Source organism: Jaculus jaculus, chromosome 10, assembly GCF_020740685.1.
Source record: "Jaculus jaculus isolate mJacJac1 chromosome 10, mJacJac1.mat.Y.cur, whole genome shotgun sequence".
Taxonomy (NCBI): domain Eukaryota; kingdom Metazoa; phylum Chordata; class Mammalia; order Rodentia; family Dipodidae; genus Jaculus; species Jaculus jaculus.
In genome coordinates this window covers 83,153,323-83,178,215 of record NC_059111.1, presented here as the reverse complement: position 1 = coordinate 83,178,215, position 24,893 = coordinate 83,153,323, and the positions used below count along the sequence as shown (strand labels likewise).

General features: G+C 37.3%; 1 protein-coding gene across 20 annotated transcripts in view; it reads left to right on the top strand.

The window, feature by feature from the left end:
• The window catches only part of Cadps2 (calcium dependent secretion activator 2), a 586,012-nt gene that overhangs the window by 319,645 nt on the left and 241,474 nt on the right, over positions 1–24,893 (top strand). For all 20 annotated transcript variants that reach the window (XM_004658596.2, XM_004658595.3, XM_004658593.2 and 17 more), the window contains exon 8: positions 3,352–3,491. In XM_004658596.2, the coding sequence (XP_004658653.1) occupies positions 3,352–3,491 (140 nt within the window). The remainder of the gene's footprint in view (positions 1–3,351; positions 3,492–24,893) is intronic.

The following is a 24,893-nucleotide window of genomic DNA, read 5'->3' as shown; positions in this document are numbered from 1 at the left end:
CCATTTAGTCACTGAATCTCAGCATTCTGTCCAGTTTTAAGTCTACTAGTCATTGCCACCCTTGCTTTTGAAAAAAAAAAAAAAAAAAAAAGCTTCTTGAACCAAAACCACACATGCCTTGGACATAATCTAATGTATGGACATCAACTTGAACATTTGGAAATCTATTTGACAATGTGTCCATTTAGTAAAACAGTGGTGGTGGTAGGTCACACCAAACAGCCTACGACCTCCCTAGCCAAGGACTTTTGACCTGATTTATAGTGCCATATGAATTCTGTCCTGTGGATCAGATCTCAGTACAAGCAGAAAGTAGTTGGCCACCCCCATAACAGTCATGCCACTTTTGCACCAGAGGGCACATCTTGCTTAGCAGGTCACTATCTCATTCTAGATCCACAGGTGGGTAACACTGTTGATGATTTTGATCCCTCATCAGTTGCATTGCACCTTCTGGCACTTTGATAGCTAGCCAGCAAGAAAGAAACATTCACCTCAGTTTCCAACTTGATTTTTCTACATTCTACACCCAAAAGCTGTGATGTCTTAAGCAATAGTGTTTTACTTCCTAGTTCTGGTGACCAACCAAGTGAAATTTCAAAGCCCTGTATCATTTGCGAGCCTACACAGGGGGTAATGGTACTCTTAAACCAACAACATATAGGGATGGATCCCACCCTGGCCTTGGGGTTTTTGTCTGTGCTTTCTATGCTCAGCAGTATCCACCCATGCAGGATATTTATGCTCACTGTTTCTTTTTTTTTTTTAATTACATATTTTTTTGTATTTCTGAAGGTATGTTTATTGAGGTATAATTTATATACCACAATATATTTACATGTTATAGTTTAATAGTAAAATGCACCTTACAGGTTTTAAAATGCTAGAATGGATGATAACTAAATCTTTACATGCCAACTAAAAGAATAATTTTTTTAAAAGGGAAAAATGTAATTTTTAATTAGCTTTCAAAATATCATGTGCCTATAGTACCTTCTTCATGCATCCTTAGTATTAGATTTCACTCCCTATGCCCATAACCCACCCCCAGGTATTGCCTCCCTCAACATTCTTATCACATGTGTTCTCCCCAACCCTTAGTGATCCCTGCCACGGCCCCTTTCTACATGCATTGAATCTACATATATTCACCCCAACTTAAACACAAATCTAAAAGTTTCTGAGCATGGATTATCTTATTTAGTATATTATTTTTTCCAGTTTCATTCATTTTCCTATTAACTTCGTAGTATTGCTTGTATTTGCAGCTAAATAAAAATCCATTGTGTATGTGTGTGTATCATATAGTTTTTTCAGTAATCATTCATTACTTAACAGACACATATATACTAGTTCCATTTTCTACCTGTTCTCTAATAAAGTAGCTGTGGTCATGAATGCACAGGTATCTTTGTGGCAGGATGTAGAGTACTATTGATCCATGCCCAAAAGTGTTATAGCTGGTTTATATGATAGGTCTCCACACTGATTTCCAAACTGGCTGTACCTGTTTGCACTCCGGCCAACAGTGGCTTCCTCACATTCTCACCAGCATTTGTTGTCCTTTGTTTTCATCACAATAGCCTGCAAAGCCAAAGGACTCTGGTTTGAATCCCCAGGACCCACATAAGCCAGATACACAAGAGGGCACTTGTGTCTGGAGTTTGTTTAAAGTGGCTAGGTGCCCTGGCATGTCCATTCTCTCTGTATATCTGTCTTTCGCTCAAATAAATAAATGTTTTTAAAAAGAAAAACCTCTCTTTAGAGACAACATTGCAGATGCTCACACAGGAACAGAGAGAGGACCACACAGATGCTCTCACAGTAACAGAGAGAGGACCATGCAGATGCTCTCACAGGAACAGAGAGAGGAACATGCAGATGCTCTCACAGGAGCAGAGAGAAGACCATGTAGATGCTCTTAGAGGAACAGAGGGAAGACAGTGGAGATGCTCTCACAAGAACAGAGGGATGACCATGCAGATGCGCTCACAGGAACAGAGAGGACCATGAAAAAAAAAATCTGTAGTTTCATAGCACATGTCTGATTAGATTATTTCCTTTTTTTTTTTTAGTTCTTTCTATATTATAAATATCAGTCGTCTCTTAATGTATGGCTGGCAAAGATTTTATCCCATTCTTTAGGTTGCCTCTTCACTAAATTAACAGCTTCCTTTGATATACAGAAAATCTTCAATTTTTTGAGGTCCCATTTTTTCATTATTTTCCTTATCTTCTGAGCAACTGCATTCCTATTCAGAAAATTCTTATGATGTCTACATAGTGTTGATCCTACTTTTTCCTTTAGCAATTTTGGAGTTTCAGATTTTAAGTTAATATATCAGATCCATTGGGGTTAACTGTTGTGCTTTCAGATTTTTTTTTTTTTTTTGAAGAATACTTCCACTTATACATAGAAAGAAAGATTTTTGAATGATACAGTGAATTAACTTCTCATTTTAGCATAGCTGATTACATAATCACAAATTTTAGTCTTATTTACTTTTTCCTAATTATTCAAGCTAAGACTGGCTTAGGTCAAAATGTGCTGCTTCTCCTCTTATGTTCTCTTTGTTTCTAGCTATACATGCCTATTGGAAATGGAGTGTTTATATGGTGCCGAGACTGAGTAAAGGGAATAAATATATTATTTCATCAATTTGGAATCTCCTTCAGTAGAGCAGGTTTTTCTTTCCTGAGCTCGTCTGGCTTTGTGAACTCTTATGAAATGAAAATTTGGTAACTGGCCAGTTTATTAAAATAATTATGTCATTTCAGTCATTGTATCATCATATTGATAATTCTCAAAACATATAGTCAGGAATACAATCTCTTTGGTATTGATATAGAGCAGAAAATGTGCTATGATCATTTTTTACCTTTCTAAATGAGCTGATTTCCTTTAATGCTATTTTACAAAGAAAATATTAAAATGTGAGGCATTTGTATAAAGCCTCAATAATTAGTTTTGCTTTTCTATTATGTCATGTGTGATTTCAAAGCATATTTCTTTCTGAACTTTTGTCCTCTGAGGAGCTTATAGTAGAGTTGAAATTATAGGTGTCCATTAAGTATTTTTCAGCTGCCAACTCAACTGTTGCATGTTGTGCAGTTAATTTACTGTGAAGTGACACAGGAAGGAAAAACTCATTATGTGATAATATGAAAACAAATACTTGTCAAAAACAAATGACTGTATGGAAAAATCCATCTGCTATGTGGGAGAAAGTCCACTGGTTTGTCAGACTTACTTGGGAGTTGACACCTTCTTGTCACAAAAGATTTTAGCTTTTATTCATAGATACTCTGTATTATGCACTCAGACATCCCCCCCCCACTTTTTCCTTACAGGTAATATTATATCCAACTTCTAACAGCTCCAAATCAGCTGAGTTACACCGAATGATAGTTCCAAAAAATAGTCAAGATTCTGACTTAAAAATCAAATTGGCAGTGCGAATGGATAAACCACCACACATGAAGCATAGTGGGTGAGTATGAATATGAAAATATTTTCCCTTGAATAGTGAATTTCATTCAGCGTAACACTTTTGTCAGTTTAGTGAGAAACCAATATACCAACCTTTTACATAATTTTCTTAATAAAGTTACATAAGTTGTTTTATTAATTTTATATATCCACAAACTTCTGTGTAGCCAAATGCAGAGGTATTCACTTAATAGAATTGTCTTTTTTGTTTTTGTTGGCATACACATCAGTTATACTGATAAAGAAATTTACACAGAGAGAAATCATTTTAAGAAATACTTTTCACAATCTAGATACGGTCATAATTAAAACAAGCCTGGATTCAGGTCCCTTGAAATAATAAAACTTTCATAGAATATGTAAAAGTTAATGGGTAGTTTGATGTAATCTAGAAGGCTGTACAAATTTTGATGGGAAGGATATGAGTGTTTGTCTAACATATAAGTAGAAATTACTTCAGTACTAGAGGAACTGTAGATGGGTTGGAAAGAAGTACAGGACTTCTCTTCTGGAAGTGCCATGGTCTGATGCATCCTTCATCCTGGACAGTGTTCTTTTTTTCCTACAACTGGTGTGGAAACAGGTCTGAACTATTAAATGAGTTTTTAAAAACAAAGCTTTAAATAAAAACAAAAAATCATAGAGGTCTTTCTCAGAGTAAAACTTTAGGATTTAATAAAGCCAAACTCCAGCACTAGGGTGTTTGCCATTAGGAAAAAACAAAACCATTTTTCCTTCTGTGGGAACAAGTAATTGAAGTGGTGTGCCTAAATTTAACAATACAATTTAGCAATCTAAAAGTATGGTTCTTCCTATAAGAGGGATCTGCTGGCTTTTAAGCTTAATTCCCAAAGGGGAGAATGAAGCACACTTATATTTTAAAAAACAAGAGAGTGAGTTGTATGTAGTATGATAACCATTGGAACAGACCCATCCATGTACTCATGCAATGTGTATCATGTCGTATTTATTCAGATTTATAAATCTCCTAGTATATATTATCAAAACAGATTAAAATTAAGTATATGTTTATAAATATTTTCTGCATATGAAGCTTTTTGTTCTTAATTTTTTAATGTGAATAATTTATATATTACACTCTCTAGAAAATAATATTGATTGTATGTTTATGTGTTGCATTAAGAAAATAAAATTATTTCTGTATACCAAAAATGTGAAGTTATACAAAATAAAAAAGAAGATTTGTTTGGAACCCTTAAGGAAAACAAAATTGAATGTTGGACAAGGAGTAATCCTTTTTTTTTATTTGGGAGAATACCTCCGAGGGTAAGCTCTTAAAAAGTTATCTAAAATTTGGATAGCCTAAAATATGATGTACCTACTGTGTTAACATAAAGGAAAGTCTGTCTGAGATTCAGTTTGTATGAACATGAAAGTGCTGAGATTTAATATTTGGAGTTCTTTCATTCATCCATTTTTTCTATTCACAATTAGCTTGTGAAGTATGTGTTAGACATTTGTTCTGTTCTAAACAGAAAGTAGTAACCTAACAGAATTATAGGAACAAAGAAAGAAAGAAGGGATTTAAGCTTGTATACAAATGAATGAAGTATTGACTCATAACTGCTATAAGGCAAGAATGGAAATAACCTAATCTTAGCTGGATCAGTGAGTTGAAGTCACACAAGACATCAGAAAATCCAGGTAGAACTCGAATGTTAAACTTCACACATGGAGGGACAGAGGAAGAAGAAATTCTTCTTAGATGACACAGAATTTACAAAAGCAGAAATTCTTAGAGGGCTTATAACAAACGATGATAGTTTGGTGCATTTGGCATGGAGTGCTTTGAGACTAGAGACCACTAATTATATAAAGTACTTAGAGACAGCAGAGCTACATGGTAGACATAAAATAATACAGCATGTTCCAGGAACTATAGTTATTTCTTTACCATTTTTTGCTCATAAGAAACAAGAGCCTGCCATAATACCAACAGCATGTCAATAGTCCTGGAACCAAATGAAGATTATACATAGAACAGGGCATGGAGCAAGTTCTGCAGCCTTTGCTGACTATGAGAAGAAATCCCTGTTCTGACTGAGCTATTTCTATGTGAAGAATTATTCAGAACATCTGGATTAATTAGGATCCTTACATGGCTTAATTTGAGTGAGTGGTGTATGAGGAATATCATTGCTAAATACAAAAGATAATTTGCTTTTTTCACATTTCATTGGATAAATCAGGACCCCTATAATGACTCTGCAATTGATTTTGTCACAAGACTCTCTCAGTATAATCTAGAAAGCTAAAGAAGTCACCAAAGAATTCAGGTTCCACACCCATGTCACAATATTTATTACCTCCTACTGTGAAGAGACCCTAACAGGCATTCTCCCACATTTGGTTTCTTCTGCAGTTAGTAACATGCAAAATTATAGAATTTTCCAAGTGATAATGTTTGTAGTATATTCTATTATGTTAAAGAATTATGTAGCTAGAATAATTAAAAATATCACTTTCTATAATACTGGCTCAGTAAATAAATCCTGTTTTAATATTAGTGTTAGAAATAAGGATGTATTGGCATTAAAAGTTTCCAACATTGTTGAAATAGCAGTGGTTCCCTGTGGGCAGGGGCAGCTGGAGGTGCTTTTCCCAGACATCTGCTCTAGGTCTTCAGTACCAGTATGGTAAGTGCTTCAAACATTTTCATTATCTCCCTCATACGTAGCTGTATGTGAAAACCTCACTTATTTTACAGCATAACAATATCCATTTTATTCTAAGCTTCTTCATAACTGGATTTTACTGCACTCAATTACATTTGAGAAAGAAATTGAGAAACTATTCTTTTTCTTGTTAGTCCTTCACCAGATACCAAAGCAAGAATATAATTGGATTAGGGGACTCATGCCATTTGTTTTGAGGCTGGAGTGTGCTGTGTCAATAATTTATCCTATAATGAATAATTAACAAATGAGTAATTAATAATTCAAGAAAAATAGGCCAACTTGAAAAAAATTAATTTGTATTTAAAATATGGTGCAATTATGGGTAAAGTTGGTGAGGGCATTAAGCAATAAACTGGAGAGTTTGGGATTTTTGCTTTCAGAGCATATCAGACTTTGAAATCCTCTGGGATGTTATTTGTATAAATCTATTATCTCAGCATTGTGTGGAGCATCTGTTTCTCTCGAATGTAAACCCTTTTAACATGTATTCTCTATGTTATTTATCTCTGAAATATCTCTTGCATTCACACTGATTGTGTTTTTACCAGTGTTATCTATATATTATGTGTGTTCCTAACCACAATGTAAGTTTCTTTGGCTTATTTGACTCTCTAATGCTTCCCCATACTGTGTAGTGAAAGATAGATATTGATATGAATAATGATAATAAAAATGGTATTTATATACTCTTTAGAGTTTTAAGGAAAAATTATAAATATGAAAGTGAGCTGCATTCATAAGTTGGAACTTCCAAGTCTCTCAACACAGTTTTCAGGAAATAGACTTTAATTTTAATGTATAAAATACCTTAAATTAAATGGTAATTGGTTTTCAACTGTTGCATTTTAAACACATTGATATTTACATGCCAAAATTCAAGCATTTCTGACCCCTCATGTTTCTGGTAGCTAATTACTCTACAGCTATACTTTATGATGTTCCATATAGAGTACAAGTAACTACATGTAAATGAAAATAGATATTTCATTTGGGTAAAAATAGGTATGATATAAACTATCATTTTAAAGCAAAAATGGGCTTTGCCATAAGACTGATTAACAAAATATTTGGTTCACTTATTGTTGTGGTATATTTCAAATAAACTAATTCTATAGAATAAATCCTAAATAAGCTGTTAAATTAATTATCAGCTAGAGTATGAATGATGAAAACACTCACAGAGGCCTTTCCAGTATTTCCTGCTTTTTCACTTAGAAGTGTTCATAAAGAAATGGATTATACTTTAGCATAGCCTAGTGGCTAAGTAGCAGTATTAACTTAAAACCCAGAAATACTATACTCTTTTTATAACATTGTTATCCTCGTTCTAAGTGTATTTTCTCAGTGAAAAGAAAGGTCAAATATAAAGGGACTACTGAAATATTTGACTACTATGACAGTTAAATCTATAAGTGAAAATTAAAAAAGAAAACTGAATTGCCTCCCCCATAAAAGCAGGACATTATTACCAGTCTATTGGATGTCTGCTTATAACTGATTAGTGTTATATTGAAAACTGAATGGAAAAAAAAATCCTATGTTTATATAACAGTAGAAGAATTTTGTTATCAAGTCCTAGCTGTGTGATCTCAAATTTCTTTGTGTGGAATCATACTTTTTTTTTCTGGATAATGTTGAATACATGAATGAATAATAAAGATATTTTAAAATGGTGACAGCAATTCCCACTTTGATTTACGTCATAAATCTATATAGACACTGGGGTTATCTCTTGGTGTAGGAGAAGAGCTCTGCTTCTAAAGTGAAGAATAGGGTAAAAAGAGGCTTTACGATCCTTTGACCTTTTGCCTGTTCATGACCCCTCCCTCCACTTAACGTTATGCCCGCTTGTGACTACATGCCTATCTGTGACCCCACACCTGCCTGTCATGCCATGTAACTCAAGCCAAGATATCAGGGCCATGTAAACTTTACACAACATTCAAACAGCACTTTTCACTCAGTGAAATGAACACACTCTAATAAGCCTGTGTTATTGTGCTTCTGATTTTAAGTTATGTGACCTTTAAGTCGTTTAGAGGATAGTCTGATGGCAAAAGGGAGCAAGATACTTTGAAGACATTAGCAGTTGGTTTATAATAAAGCAAAATATTTGGGTTTTAATTGGGGAAGATATATACAGAGAATCTTGGAACTTTCTTTTACATTTGTATTTTGTTCATTGGGAATGTGGCCAAATAGTATCCAGATGAAGGACAGTGATGTAATAGTTACATATATTCCATACTAACTCAGGATCTGAGAAACTTGTGATTTGGCTCCCTGTCTGTGACCAGTACACCTTTTGTGACTTCAGTTTCATTGTGTGTTAATAGTGACAATAAACTAATAATGTTGAGAGAATATTTAGGCCCCAGCAATTCAGAACTCAGTAGCTCTTTGTGCTGTAATAACATGTGTCATTTAATGCATAAGCCTGAGGTATGTACAGAGGCGGCACAGAACTTGGGAAAGAGTGGTCAAAGTGAGGACCAGGGGACAGTGGTTAAGACCTTGGGAATTTATTTTTCCTCCAAAAGCAAGGAAAGGTTGTATGAAGACTGACTGTGACAAGACTAAGTGAGGCTCTGCTACATAAGATATTTGAAAATTAATTGCTGTGGAATTGTGTATGTGGATGGGTATAAAGACAGATGAATATAAACTTTAGAGAGAAAATGCATTAAATGTAGTAGTAGAAAGTCATTTAAAACTATGAAAGAAATTATCTACTAGCTCTTTTCCAGATTTTCTGTTATACAGATATACTATTTTGTAGAGAAAGAATTTCATTGCCTAATTGAAAATAATAGTCTTTTATTTAACTAGGTGACATAGTTTCATTCATGTTGCTAGCGCAAACCAGCCACCTAAAAGCAGCTGATGGAAGAAATGGGATTATTTTGACTTACAGTCTTGAGGGGATGAATGTCTCATCGTAGCAGGGAAAGGATGGGAGAGCACGGGCTGAACAGTACATCTCGCCACAGCATCTGTCAGAAAGCAGCAAGAGAGTGAGCTGATCTCTTGCAAGGGCAAAGCTGGACAATAAGAATTCAAAGTACAGGGCTGGAGAGATGGCTCAGCGGTTAAGCGCTTGCCTGTGAAGCCTAAGGACCCCAGTTCAAGGCTCGGTTCCCCAGGTCCCACGTTAGCCAGATGCACAAGAGGGCGCACGCGTCTGGAGTTCGTTTGCAGAGGCTGGAAGCCCTGGCGCACCCATTCTCTCTCTCTCTCCCTCTACCTGTCTTTCTCTCTGTGTCTGTCACTCTCAAATAAAAAAAATTAAATTAAAAAAAAAAAAGAATTCAAAGTACACCCCAGCAACAGACCTCCTCCAGCAAGACTCTATCTCCCAAATTGCCACCAACTGGAGACCAAGCATTCAAAACACCTGAGGGAATGGGGCCATCTAATACAAATTACCATTCTAAGAGTTGTTAAATTTATTTTACCCAAAAATTATTTATAGATATTTATTTATTTATTTGGGTTTTTCGAGGTAGGGTCTCACTTTAGCTCAGGTTGACCTGGAATTCTCGATGTAGTCTCAGGGTGGCCTCGAACTCACAGCGATCCTCCTACCTCTGCCTCCCAAGGGCAGGGATTAAAGGCATGCGCCACCACGCCCGGCTATAGATGTTTATTTTTAATGGTCGTTAAGGGTCAGGAATAAGAACTCTGCAGCTGCATCACCTGCATACAAAACGTGTCTCCATTACTCACCTGTAGAATTTGAGGAAATACATAGAATTTCTTCATGACTCAGTTGTATCAAATGCCTAATGAAAATGTTAGTTGAACCTGTGTTATTCGGTTGCTTGGAGAAGCAGTAGCTAAAACAACGCCCTAGGTGAGTGTCAGGATAGATCACAGTAATATTCAATGTTGTTGCAGTTTGTATGTCCTTGAAGACATTTTGAGTTGACACATTTTTAAAGAAGAAACATTAATATTAAATAGTAAAGTATGAATTGGACCAAAACTGTCTTTAGAAATCCCCAAGCCTCCAATACCTGTTTTTCTTGCTCCTTCTTACAAACTTGTGGTGGCTGTAGCTGGGGACACCCAGGCTTCTATAGATCTGGGGCATTATTCATATGCTTCCTTTATTTCTTCCATCCTTTGAGCAACATCATAGACTCACTAACTCACTTTTAGGGTCTTTCCAGCTCTATTTTTTTTTGGGGGGGGGGTTATCAAGGTAAGGTTTCACTCTAGCCCAGGTTAACCTGCAATTCACTTTGTATTCTCAGGCTGGCCTCAAACTCAGGGCAGTTCTTCTACCTCTGCCCCCTAGTGCTGGGATTAAAGGTACATCCCACCATGCCTGGCTCTATTTCTTATTTTTATCCTACTTTTATTCATTCACTCCTGCCTTTAAGTTGACAAAAATTACTTACATTAATGTACCTTATGTTGCTTTGAAACAGTTAATAAGGAAAACTTACATATGTCCTAATTCACAGTTTCATAACACTTGAAGTCTCATCCATCTTCAAGAGCACATTATTATAAACTATAACCACCATGTGAGAGTTTGAAAATCGTGTTCCTTGACAGGTGTTACTGTACAGTTTTACTTCAATCCTTGTGCAGTTATACTTTGTTTCTCTTTGTGTCTTTATGATTTTTTGCTGACTTTATTTTGACTTACCTCTTTTTCTAATACAAAATTAACAAGCATAATATATACAAACTCTGCAGTGTGTTTAAGTAACTGACTTCAGTGATTTGTCTTAAAAAAGGCTCATGTTCTAAAAGAGAAATATGAACAGCATTTTATATCAAGTGAAAATAAGCTTTTCAATTCTTTCACTTGCATGTTAACATTTTTAATTGCAGATGATTACAATGTGTACTTTATTTTTTAAAATTTATTTATTTATTTATTTATTTGAGAGCGACAGACACAGAGAGAAAGACAGATAGAGGGAGAGAGAGAGAATGGGCACACCAGGGCTTCCATCCTCTGCAAACGAACTCCAGATGCGTGTGTCCCCTTGTGCATCTGGCTAACGTGGGACCTGGAGAACTGAGCCTCGAACCGGGGTCCTTAGGCTTCACAGGCAAGCACATAACCACTAAGCCATCTCTCCAGCCCTACAATGTGTATTTTAAATAACTGATAGTGCTTTGATGTGCCTTTTTTCATAAATCATTAACAAGTGTTAATTGATCAAATTAGCTTTAGTATAATAAAACTGGTGATCTTACTAGCTTTTTCATGACAAGATGCAAGTTTTAATTTCATCTCTGGTATTTTTGTATTTTAAACCTGAGGTTTATATGTAATGCATTGAAGGTGCCATCCGTAAGCCTCAGCAGCTTGCTCAGTACATAATGTCTTAGTGACGTTTACTTTATAGTTACCATATACCCAGTACCTTCATGTAATAAATTCTGTATATAAGTATTTTATGAAAATAATCACTGGGAGATATTAGTGTTGTTGAGGTTAGCGTTCCAAAGCACTTTGCCACTGCTCACTGCTATAGACTATGCTGACCCTCTTGGTCCTTTCTTCAGTCTAGTCTCTGTCAGGAACCATCTCTACAGAGGCCCATCCCATCATACCCCTACAAAGTACCCTTTTACCTCAGATATAGACTCTATATGCTTTTAGCAAGCTTTGAGAATACTGACAAGTTTCCCAACCAGTGAATTTTCTCCTAGCATGATTTAGTATCTAAACATTGAAATTTGACTCCCTAAAGGTAATAGGACTCTTGCCTTGCAGCTGTTAGACATACAGCATTATCTTGCAGTGAGAAGGAGGTAAAAATATTTGATTGAGGAAATAGTTATGTCTTTAGTGTGTGTTGTGACTCATGTTATGAAGCTTGGCACCTAGTGTATCAGCATGGAGAGATTGTAGCTTTGGCAGGGGGGAAGTGATTAGATTATGAGGGCTCATTTCTCATCAATGTATATTAATCCACTGTTGGGTTCATTGGTGAGAGGAAGTGGAAGAAAATGTACAAGATGGGACCTCATTGGTAGAAGTATATTTTTGTGGGGATTGGTCTTTGAAGGGCCTTTCTTGTTCCTAGTTGCTTCTTTGCTCTACTTTTTCCTTTTGTCCTCTTTATTCTCCACCATCACCACCACCACTATTATGTACTTCTTTGCTGCTAGGCGGTGAGCAGCTTTGCTTCACCTTACACACTTCTTCCTTACCATCAGACCAGAATCAATGGAGCCAAGTGATTATGGACTGAAACTTCTGGCACGATGAAACTATCCTTCATCCTTTCATTTCAATTTCTCAGTTATTTGGTCATAGCAATGAAAAGCTGAATAACGTATACATGACTGAATGTTGTCTTTGCTAAAAAATATAATACAGAAAAAATGTTTATAATGATTTTACATTCAAACAAGTGTTGGATTGGTTGTTCAGATATAAACGTAAAACTGTGTTACCACCACAATATATACACATTCTCTTACTATGTTTTGAGATGATTGTGCCCAAAGAATTAGTCTCATTATTCCATATATCTTATATGTCTATAAATCTATAGAATATACTATAAATTTATGTATCATTTTCTATGCTAAACTTATAAAAGTTTGTGGTCCATCTTTGATAGAAAATCTAGGTTTCCAATAATAATTTTTGTCAACATTGAAAAAAATCTTTAGTTCTCTCTTCATGTATGTGCATATACATGCATATGCGCAGCATACACATGTCAGGACCTTTGTCTACTGCAAACAAGCACCAGATATTTATGCCATATATATGGACGGCTTAGGAACTGAACCCACTGCCATCAGGAGCCATGTGCCCAACCCCTGTCAACTTTTGTATTGAGGCCATTCCTGTGGTATGAACTTCAACAATATGATGAAATTTTAGTAACCTTTCCTATATGTTAGAGTGCACACTACTTCTTTTTCTATTTTATAAAAACAATATCAATCCATTACTTAAGGAAAAATAAGAATTCTTCAGGTCTGAGGTTCATTCATACTGTTTTTGTAGAATGGGCTGTGGCCATCAAGATTTACAAAGATGCCAGACAGTCTGGGCAGGGCAGAATGCTTACATCCAGAAGAAATTGAGGAGCTTGAAGCTCATTCAGCCAGAAAGCAGAGGAAGCATGGCATGAGAGAAAGGAAATAGCAGCAGAAGTATCTGCGCCTATGCCAGCTGTCCTGGCTTCTGTCAATGGAAAGGATAAACTCACCTTGGAGGGACAAGAGAAAGTACTAGGCTGTAGGATATGTTTGTAATAGAAACATAAGCAAAAGGGTTTCTTTTTAGAATTACCCACAACTTTTCTGTTTGTATATTCATTTATACCTTGTTTCTATAAGTATAAGCATATAGACATAAGGGTCTTAAATAATTTTTACTCTACTCTAAGATAGTAAGTCTAGTTTAGCTGAATGGGAAAATTGGTAATTCTATATTATTTGTCCACAGCTCCATGTGTAGTCTATATGAAAGACAACAGAAAATTATTTTAAGTGAATGGTAACAGAAAGACAGTGAAATGAATGTTTGAAGTGGATAAATGTTTGTTCTGATTTTTAAAAAAAAATCCACAACATTGGCAATAGTTGATAGCAATGTTGATGATGTGGACCATGGACAGAGAGAGCAAAGCTTTGATTTCTGTATATTGCAATTTCTAAATGTCCATCCTAGTATTGTTTATATCTTTAAGGATATGGCTTTATTAATCATCATAGCATTAATTAATCAGTTTATTTTCAGTTAATCAGAGGAAAGCATTTTTGTATATTACAAAAGAATCAATTTATTACTTTTAGAAATACAAATATATTTTACCACCTTTTTTATTAAACATTTTACTTATTTATTTGAGAGAGAAAGAAAGAAACAGATATAGAGAGAAAATGGATGCACCAGGGCCTCTAGCCCTCCACATGAACCACAGATGCATGTACCACTTTGTGCATCTGGCTTACATGGGTCCTAGGGAATTGAATCTGGGTTCTTTAGCTTTGCAGGTAAATGCCTTAACTGTTAAGCCATCTCTCCAACTCCACCCCCTTTTCTTTTTTAAATAATACTTGATTTTTTTAAATTCTTTTGACTGGATTATAAGAATATAGCAATTGGAAAATTTTTGATTGTCAGCTATTCCTTTGTGAACTGAGCAGCCTTACCCTTTCATTTTCAATGAATTTGGTACTTAGTTTTCTGCAATAACCTGTTTTTCAAGCATTTAGCAATTTAGGAATATTTAGAGCCCTCCCACTTTGAATGTTCTACACTCCCAGCTAGAGTCTTCTTGGATTTTTTATTATTTTTTTATCTTTTTATTTTTATCTTCCCCATGACAAAGCTTCTTCCATTTCCTTAAAGAAGCATTTTGTTTCTCTTTTCTTTCCTTATAACATAGCAAGGTGTTAGCCAGAGAAGTAGTCCAAGTGGTAACTTCACCAAGCTATCTAGTGATAGAGCCCTAGCCATAGCAGTAGCAGATGAGATGCCAATCAGTGAGAAACCCCTCCACTCCTTCACCTGAAGAATAAGAAGGAAAAAACAATACATACCTTCTGCCACCCAACAGACTAATAACAACAAACTCTCTGGTAAAACTATGGCTAAGAAAAACTGGTAGTGCAAAAATAAGTCATAGAGAGCTTAAAAAAAAAACAAAAACCTGATCTTCCTCCTAAGTGGAGATAGCATTTGTGGGTGGAGGTCTGCTATACTGGGTCCCTTGGCATTGTGTATAAAGGTAGTGTTCTTTTTCGGGATCTAATGTTTCCTTCAGATTATCAGTATAAGCCATCAAAGGTGAGTTTCCAAACCAAAATCTCAGCAGCAGTCATGAAGTCATCTGCCTGGACATTCTGAAAGACAACTGGGGTCTTGCTTTGGTGATTTCAAAGAGTTTTACTATTTGTTCCTGCATAACAGAATATAATCCAGCAGGTCTAGTTGGATGCATAGTCATGTAGTACTAAACCAACAGAGCACAACACGACAGGGTAGCCCAACAGTGGACCACACGATACACAATTTAGTTCATACAGTTGTTGTGCAGAGAGAACCTAGAGGCCTCTTCTTATGCATTATAGCATTCACAATATGGACTTGTATGTACAAGTTACACTGATTCTAATCTCTGCTTGTATGTTCTGAGGAGTGAGAGAGTCCCTCAAAAGGTAGACACTATGAAAAGTAGAACTCTGTCCAGGTAGTTATAAGTAACTTGCAAATCTTACTTGTTGTTGTTTTTTTGTTGTTGTTGTTGTTTTAATTTAGATTATCGAAGTTTATTCTGTAGTGTACTAATGATCCTGATCCTGCAGTCTGCCAAATATTCTAATTTACTTTTACCTAATGCATTGCCTTAGAAAGCTAAATCAGTACCCAAGCAATAGATAACTAGGAAGTAAGTCACTTGTATTAAATTATCTCTTGAGTCTATAGTTCATACTATTGTGGAAATGTCTTACCTTTTACCTTTGTCAGTTTGTAATGAGAGGATTTTCTTTAATCCAACCTGTACAATCAGCTAAAATGATCAGTTTGTGTACTCTGAAAAGACTTTTCCTAATGCAACCATGTTTCCACTCTTCCTCAACCAAGATAAAATCTGACACAAGATGTTTATCACATTAGCACAGATATGCCAAAAATTACAGTTTATTTTCTCCCTACAGTTAATCCAATCTACCCTCAGGAGCAGACTCTCCTAATTGAAATCCCCTTCATCCCCACTCACCTAGTTTTGATGGAACTGATTGGTCCATTTTGCACCATGACAGTCTAATGTTCTGGTGTTTCTTCTGCCACTCACTCGAAGACAATGTTCTTTATGTTATGTGGCTTAGTGTACAATATAGAGTTTGAATTGTGAAGTGGGACAGAAGCCCTGGGCCCTGCCCTTCTCCAACAGCCAACCCTCCCTTCCACATTTCTGTTGCTACAATCTACACACATCAGAAAAGTGGGCTTTCCCTATATTATTTCTGCCTGTTAGACATTCTATACCTAACACTTCTGACTGAGTCAGTCTGCCCTATGGAGCTGGCATCCTGTGCATGAGCCATGTGAATAGGCCTGAGCTCCCAATTCCCAAGCTCCAGGTTCCCAGCTCTCCTGCTGCTGGTCTGGAATGGCTCAGACTCTACACAGGTGGGCAGCCACAGTAGGCCCAGGCTTCCGATTCCCCTGCAGGGCTGGCAGGAAACCACCAGATCTCCATATGTGTTGTTGCAGGATTTGGGGATTCAGGAGGGGTCCCTCGTAATTTATGAACCCCAAGTTTTGGGTCCTGTCCTACCTTTAATACAAAATTAGTAGAGTGGTAAAGCATGCCCACCGGGAACAAGTAGTCATGGGGGAATTGCTCATGGAGGGCAGGGAAGAGGGGGAGTGGGGAAGCCTGCTCCATGTGAACAAGTAAACACACCAGAACCCAGCCTCAACCTCCATCACAACTGCAGCCACTTCCACAGTCCGATGTTCCTGTCCCAGTCGCCTCCGCAGATAATACCCTCAAACCATCCACCTCCTTAGACCCTCTTTCAGGCCTTGTCTATGGAGCCAAGCTCCACCATTCTTCCCTCCCCCAAAAGGTGCCTCTGCTACCTTCTTGGCTCCTTGGTCCTGCGCCAGATGTGGAGCACAGGACTATGTGGCAAGCCCAGGGGCATATCAGTGCACCTCCACAACCTGCCCAGCTGGGGCACAGTGGGGAAGTGAGGGCAAGTGCTAATGCTCCTATGCCCGGAGGAAAGGCATAGCTGACCATGGGTTGAGGAAATTCAAGACCTCCAAAGAAGCTCTTATGTCAGCCATCAGCCCAACACTGCTAGCACACTTTCACCCTGCACAACCTATGCTTCTGTAATTATAATGCTGTCCCACTCCAATTCAGTTCAAACCTAAAACAGAACACTCAATGAAGATTCTACAAGGGCAAGTTCTTGCTTCCTCCTTAAGTAAGAATTTTACCCTGAGATGGGTAGACTCCAGTGCAAAAAAATTAAAAATAATAACAAGGACAAGAAAAGAGATCCCCAGCAAAGCTGCCTGGCCCTACAATGGAAGCCTCCAAGAAAAATATAGAGAAGACAACAGAACTTGAGTCCCAAAATGAATGCACAATAAGCTTATTGCATAAATTCAATGAGACCCTGACAAGGAGAATGACAGAACTGTGAAGCCACAACCAACAATCACATAAATGGAATGCACCCAGCCTTCATCACCAGACTTAACATAATTGAGGAAAAATAGTGACCTCAAAAGAAATCAACAAATAGAGGATCTCAATTACCAGCTGATTAAGCTTAATGAAGTCATGATCAAATGCAAAAATGCATTGCAAGAAGCATCAAGAAAACCAAACCTTGCTGGGCATGATGGCACATGCCTTTAATCCCAGCACTCGGGAGGATTGCCTTGAGTTCCATGCCACCCTAAAACTACATAGTGAGTGTTGCAGTCTGGATCGCATTGCTGGTAGAAATCACCCAACCAAGAGTAGCTTCTGGGAAAAAGAGATTTATTTTGGCTTCTAGGCTCGAGGGGAAGCTCCACAATGGCAGGGAAAAACAATGGCATGAGCAGAGGGTGGACATCACCCCCTGGCCAACATAAGGTGGACTACAGCAACAGGAGGGTGTGCCAAACACTGGCATGGGGAAACTGGCTATAAAGCCCATAAGCCCGCCCCCAACAATATACTTCCTCCAGGAGGCATTAATTCCCAAATATCCATCAGCTGGGAACCTAGCATTCAGAACACCTAAGTTTATGGGGGACAACTGAATCAAACCACCACAGTGAGTTGCAGGTCAGCCTGGGCTGGAATGAAACCCTACCTCTCTAACTACACACACACACACACACACACACACACACACAAAAAGAAAGAAAATCAAACCTCTTCCTTAAATTGTACCTCAAAAAAGAGATGGCCATGATGCAGAAAAACACAACAGACAAAATTAAATAGAGCTTTCAAAGGCCTCTGTAGAGTATGTGGTCTACATCCATAATGAGCTGTTGATCTCCAAAAACTAACAAGACAGACTTCTGTCAGACCACTTGATTACCCACCAGAAGTTAATGGGAAGACCCTACAGTTGAAGACACCATTTGCTGTTTACACGGACCATGGAGAGACCTGGCTGGAATCTGGAAGAGAGCCAGTCCCCAGACAATTAACCCATCTAGTGCTGGAAGGTTCTACATGAGCTACCAGGGAAAAGTGGCCAACATCTGTCTGAGCAACTCAAAGTCTAAGTGTCTCAGAAGCAAACAACCTGATGTGATGCTCACACAAGTGCAGTAATGGCACACAGCCATGGTGGGTGACAACTGCTCTTGGATTGACTAACAGATCTACTCAGTGGAAAGGAAACCATATCTGGAACTGGAAAACAAGTCAGAATCATATCCAGATAATGATTCTGCTTTCCATTGTTAAGCTCCCACTAGGACTATAAGAGGGTCTAGCACCCTTTAAATTCTCACTTAACTAATAATGATTATCCCATTTAACTGGTGCTGACTTCATTCTCCATTGGAGAATCTGCTTCTTTTTTTCAGATGGGAGCTGGATCTGAGGAGATAACCAATCACAATACACTCCATCCTGGCCCCAGGTGAAACCACAAAGAAATTAGGGAAATGAGCAAGAGTGCTGCTTTCTTAGTGAATCTGATATCAGCACAAGGGTGATGGAGCTAGACACTGAGGACACTCAACACCTACCAAACCAGAGATACAGAGGCTCCTAAGTGCCTATCACTGAAGTAGACTTAAAATGCTCCCAGCATGGCTCAGGGAATTTTGTGGAAGAGGGGGCAGAAGAATTGTTAGAGCCATAACTTGGGACATTTTGCAGAGACATTGCCTCTCCCCACCCTCCACCCCCATAATGCATGACCCATAATCCCCATGGGGTTGACCTGCATCCTCAATAAGGAAGGTCTCTTCAGAAAAGGGGCAGGGAGGAAGGAAAGGATGGTGCCAACATGTGTTGTTTACATACTAAACATGCCCATATCTAATTAAAAAAAAAAAAAAATCCATAGAAGCCACCAACAGTCAGCCATGTATGTGGAAGGCAGAACCTCTGAGTTGGAAAACAAGACTGAAAAAATTGATTGGAAGTCCAAAAACATTGCTAAGTTAAAAAAAAAAATAGCACAAACAGAATAAGAGGGAATTATGGGATGCCCTAAAACAACTAAACATCAAAATCATGGGTATACCAGAAGAGAAAGAAATCCAGGCCAGAAGCATAGAAAACATTTTCCACAAAATTTTTGAAGAAAAATTTCCCAATCTTACAAAAGATAGGCCCATCCAGATATAAGAACCTCACAGAACACAAAGCAGACGGGACCAAAGAGGAAACTTTCCAAGGCATGTCATAGTTAAAATTCCTAAGCAGTTAAAACAAGGACAGTGCTAAAAGCAGTGAGAGAAACAACTCATTATATACAAAAGTAATTTCATCAGAGTTACCTCAGAATTTTTCAATGAAAGCCAGAAGAGTTTGGAATGGAAAGCTTTGGATTCCAACCCAAACTGCTGTACCTAATGAAAGGATCTCTCATAAATGATGCATAAAGGAAAACTTCCCATTACAAACTCCACCTCTATGATTATATGAAATGTTCAAAGCACCCAACACCATAAACCATTCAGCATGGCAGGGATTAAATCAAACCTCACAGTTATAACTTTAAATATTAATGGATTTAATTTACCCATAAAAAGACACCATTACAGAGAGATACATCATTAGGGTAAAATGTTAGGAAAGTATTTTTCAAGCAAGTGGAACTAAAAAGCAGATGCTGCTATTTTAACATTTGAAAAAAATGTACTTCAAGTGAAAAGTAAACAAAAAGGACAAAAAAGACCACTTTTTACTCTTCAGGACAACTATCCAGCAAGAGGACATCACAATCATAAAGCTATGTGTACCAAATACAGCTGTACTACAGTATATAAAGGAAAACCTACTTGAAAATAAATCCCAGTACTATCACAGTAGGGGTCTTCATTTCCTCAATATCATCATTTGATCATCTTAAAGGAAAATCAACAGAGAAACAATAGATCTTTAACAGCACCATAGATTAATTAGATATAAAAGACATCAATCAAATATTCCACCCCAAACCGACAGAATATATATTCTTCTCAGGAGCCCATAGAAACTTTTTCCAAAATTGAGCATAAATTAGGGCATAAAGCATTGCCTCCATAAATTCAGGAAAATTGATGTAACTTCTTGCATCATATTGTAGCACAATGCTTTAAAGCTAGAAATTAACGAGTGAAACAACAAAAATTGCACCAGCTCCTGGAGAATGAACAACATACTATTAAACAATGAGTGGGTCATGGAAGAAATAAAACAGGAAACTGTGAAAGTTCTTAAACTGAATGATAATGAAAATACAACAAACCAAAACTTATGGGACAATGAAGGTAATCCTAAGGGGAAAGCTTATAGTATTAAATGCCTTCATAACAAAGAGAGATCTCAATAACCTAGCCATCCAACTAAAGGCATTGGAAAAACAAGAAGAATCCAAGCCAAAAATTCTTAGATGGAAAAAAAAAATAATTAAGATCAGAGCATAAATTACTGAATTGGGAATCACACAATTAATAAAATTGACAAATGAAGAGCTGATTCTTTGTACAAGTAAGCAAGATTGATGAACCCCTGATCAATTTGAGCAAATGAAAAAGAGGGATCTCAAATTTTCAAAATTAAAAAGGAAAATGGAGATGTCACAACAGACAGCAATGAAATTGGAAGAGTCATCAAGACATATTTCCAAAAACTCCAGAAAATTGGATAACCTGGAAGAAATGGACAAATTCCTAGACATAAACTACTAACCCAAACTAAGTCTGGAACAGATAAATCTCCTACGAATCTATTACATCTACTGAGATTGAAAACATAATCAAAAACCTCCCCAAAAGGAAAAGTCTGTGACCTGATAGAATCTCAGCAAAATTTTACCGAGCCTTCCTAGAAGAATTGAACCCCCATTTTCTTAAGCTTTCTTATAGAAGTGGAGAATAGGAATTGCTCCCCAAATCCTCTTATTAATCTACCATCAGCCTAATATAAAAACCACACTCTTAAAGCCTTTGTAAATCCAAACATACCCCACAGTCAGAGCCAACAGACTACCGACAGAGTAGGAGAAAATCTTCACCAGCTATATCACTGACAGAGACAGATGGCTACAATCTACAATCTACAAAGAACTCAAAAAATTAAGCAAAAAATTCCACTCAAAAAATGGGACAGAAAACTGAACAATTAATTCTTGATGGAAGAAATACAAAAGGCTAATACTCACCTGAGAAAATATTTAGCATCCTTAACCATCAGGGAAGTACATATTAAAATAACTATAAGATTCTACCTTACTCCAGTTATGTAGCAATCATAAAAAGAAAAATCAAGTAACAATAAGTGTTGGAAGAGGATGTAGGGAAAGAGAAACCCTCATTCACTGCTGATAGGAGTGCAAACTTATACAACCACTATGGACATTAATATGGAGACTCCTGAGAAAGATGAAAATAGAGCTACCACACGCCTCTGACCCCCAACATGGAGAGATCTGGCTGGAATCTAGAAGGAAGCTAACTCCCAGATTGTCTGCTCCTATAGTGCTGGAAATCCCTAGCTACTGGGATAAATGACCAACAACCTTATGTTCTAGCAGAGTACACTGCTATAGGAAAACAACCTGGCTGGTAAGATGTACACACCTGTGCAGTGGTGGCATCTATATGTGGCTAACCCATTGTTTTCTGATTGGCTAAGAGATATGCTCAGTGGAAAGGAATTCATAGCTGAAACAGAGTTAGAATCCAGAATCCTATGAAGACCAAGATAATGGACTACAGCAATACGATCCCACTAATATTTGGACAAAAGAAAGGCTACATGTATCAAAATTGCTTCTAATTAATAATGTTTACTCCATTTAACCTGTGCTGACCACCTCACTCTTTGTTGGAGAATCTTTTTAATGAGCCAGCAAGAACCAAGGAGATAAGCTAACCCTTGCATGTGAGCCAGGGGCTAGATGAAACACACAGGAACTGGTGAGATGAGCAAGACTGCTTCTTCATTGGCGATCTTGACAACCAGTGCCAAGGTAATGGAGCCAGATGTGGATGATACACAGAACACCCCAAAGCAGAAATCCAGAAGCTGCTGAGAGCACAACACTAAAATAGACTTAAAATACCCACCATGGCTCTGAGCATTTTGACAATGACAGGCAGAACGGCTGCAGGAGCCATGGAGTGGAAGGGAAGGTCCAGAGGCATTACCCCCCACCTTGCAATGACTGCCTGTGGCTCTCACATCTCCTAATCCACAACTACATGATGAATAGCAGCAATCCGACTGAGGCAGGCCCTAGACAAAATGAGAGCAGGAAGGAGGGAAATGACGGTCCCAAGCACATGATGTATCCATACAAAATTTCTACTTAATTTTAAAAAAGAGAGTGAACTTAAAATGCTGTTTCTCTGTACAAGTGTATGTTGTGTGCACAAATGGGCTTCCTAAATGCATGCCTTCGGCCCTGTATCTGTGCTGTTCCCTCGAACTTGGGGCATTACCTTGTAGCTTGCTTTGATCTTTAGGGCAGCATCAAGTTTGATGAAAGCATGAGTTTTAAAAAGTGCTTTCACATTTTTGCTTCTTCTCCTATTCACTTCCTTTTCTGCAAAAATAGCCATAGAATACACAGTAGGGAAATAGAATCAAATCAGGCCATTTGTTATGGTGCAGATCTCAGACATATTGTTGAACCATACAAAATAAACAACTGGTGAGGCAGGCTGTAGGTAACCACAGTTCGAGAACTGAGTTATGCCAAACATAGAGCAGTAGAACTGCTCAATGTATTACAACTTGGAATAAATACTAAATTATTAGTTTTTCAAGTCTTTTAAGGTTTAGAATGGTGTGCTCTACAGCATAAGTTAATGTACCAGGGGCGGCTGTTGTTATAAAGTCCTCTCTTTCCCTATTCTTATATCCATTAGATTCACAGAATTAGGTTTAACCATAATACTTGGCACATCACACTTATCACATTGATTCATTAAAAATATATATACAACTTTTCTTTATAATTTGCTTTCTGTTTCTACTAAAATTTACCCATTCCATCCAAAAAGACATTTCTGTAATTCACAAACATTTAATGTTTTATACGGTGCTATGAATATTCTGATGCAGGTGTGCACAGGAGAAAAATTGCTGTCAGTGTGAATGTGAAACCTTATCTTTACAATATAATGTTAAAGGTTTGCAAGGTTTGCCAGGAGTTGTGCCATGACACATTTCCTCCAGTCAGGTCTTTTGCCCTTTCTTTTGGCTTTTCCCATTTATTACCTTACTTTAATACTTACATTTTCATATGTTAGTGCCTTGTATCTGTAATGGAATAGATTTCTTTTCATAATTAAGACACTTATGACAACAGACAGAAATGAAAAATGCAGAGTTATTTTTATGTTTCACATGATCTGGGAGCCTTCTGATGTGGCACCCAAAGAAACATAGGGAAATGTTTTTGTTGTTGGTTTCTTTTGTTTATTATTATTATTATTATTATTATTATTTATTTTGAGATAAATAGTAAGAGAGAGAGAGAGAGAGAGAGAATGAGTGTTCCAGGGCCTTCAGCCACTGCAGATGAACTCCAGACATGTGTGTTCCATTGTGGTGCATGTATGACATCATGTACTTGCATCACTATGCATCTGGCTATGTGAGACCTGGAAATTCAAACATGAGCTCTTAGGTTTTGCAGGCAAATGCCTTAACCATTAAGCCATCTCTCCAGCCCTGGTTGTTTTTTTTTTTTTTTTTTTTTTTTTTTTTTTTTTTTGGTGTGTGTGTGTGTGTGTTTAATGTAGGGTCTCATTCTAGGCCGTGCTGACCTGGAATTCTGTAATCGCAGGCTGTCCTCGAATTTACTGTAGTCCTCCTACCTCTGCCTCCCTATGCTGCAATTAAAGGAGTGTCACAAAACCAAGTAGGAAATGTATTTTAAGTATAGTCATGAAAACGTATGATTGGAGGCTAAGGGAGTAGATTATAAACTGAGGGAATTCAGCAAAATGCCTTTGTTCAAATCCATATTGTCAGAGATAAAGGCATTCCCATTTTTTCAGGTGTAGTGAGCATTCTGGAGGTAAGCTGTTATGGCCTACTTTAATTTCTTTCTAAATGTCTGGCTGCAGAGGCGAAGTGGGAAAGGAAGGTGGAAATGACTATTTATTTCTGTTGCATCCTCCAAGGTTCATACTTAAGGACATGCTTCTGCAATGCCAGTTTAGTCAGCTAACTTTTTATCTACTAAATGCAGGGATCCTACTCCTTATGGCATTACTTTTTCATTGGTTTCAGAACATGCTGGGTACAAGTTATTAATTAGTACTTGATTTTATGTACTTTGAAATTGTGACATGAACTGAAAGTTCTTTGATGCTTCCCATATATCTATCTCAAGGTAGCTCAGGCATCCAAAGTCTGGTTCCAGGTATTCTAGTAATGTTCTGTGGTAGACTTAGAGCCATCAGTGTCCTCTCTTGCACCTAGGTAAGATTAACTCCTGGTTGGCTGAAAGTTATTGTTCACTGTTATTGGACCAGGCATTGAATGCAGGCTTGATTTTATCTAATC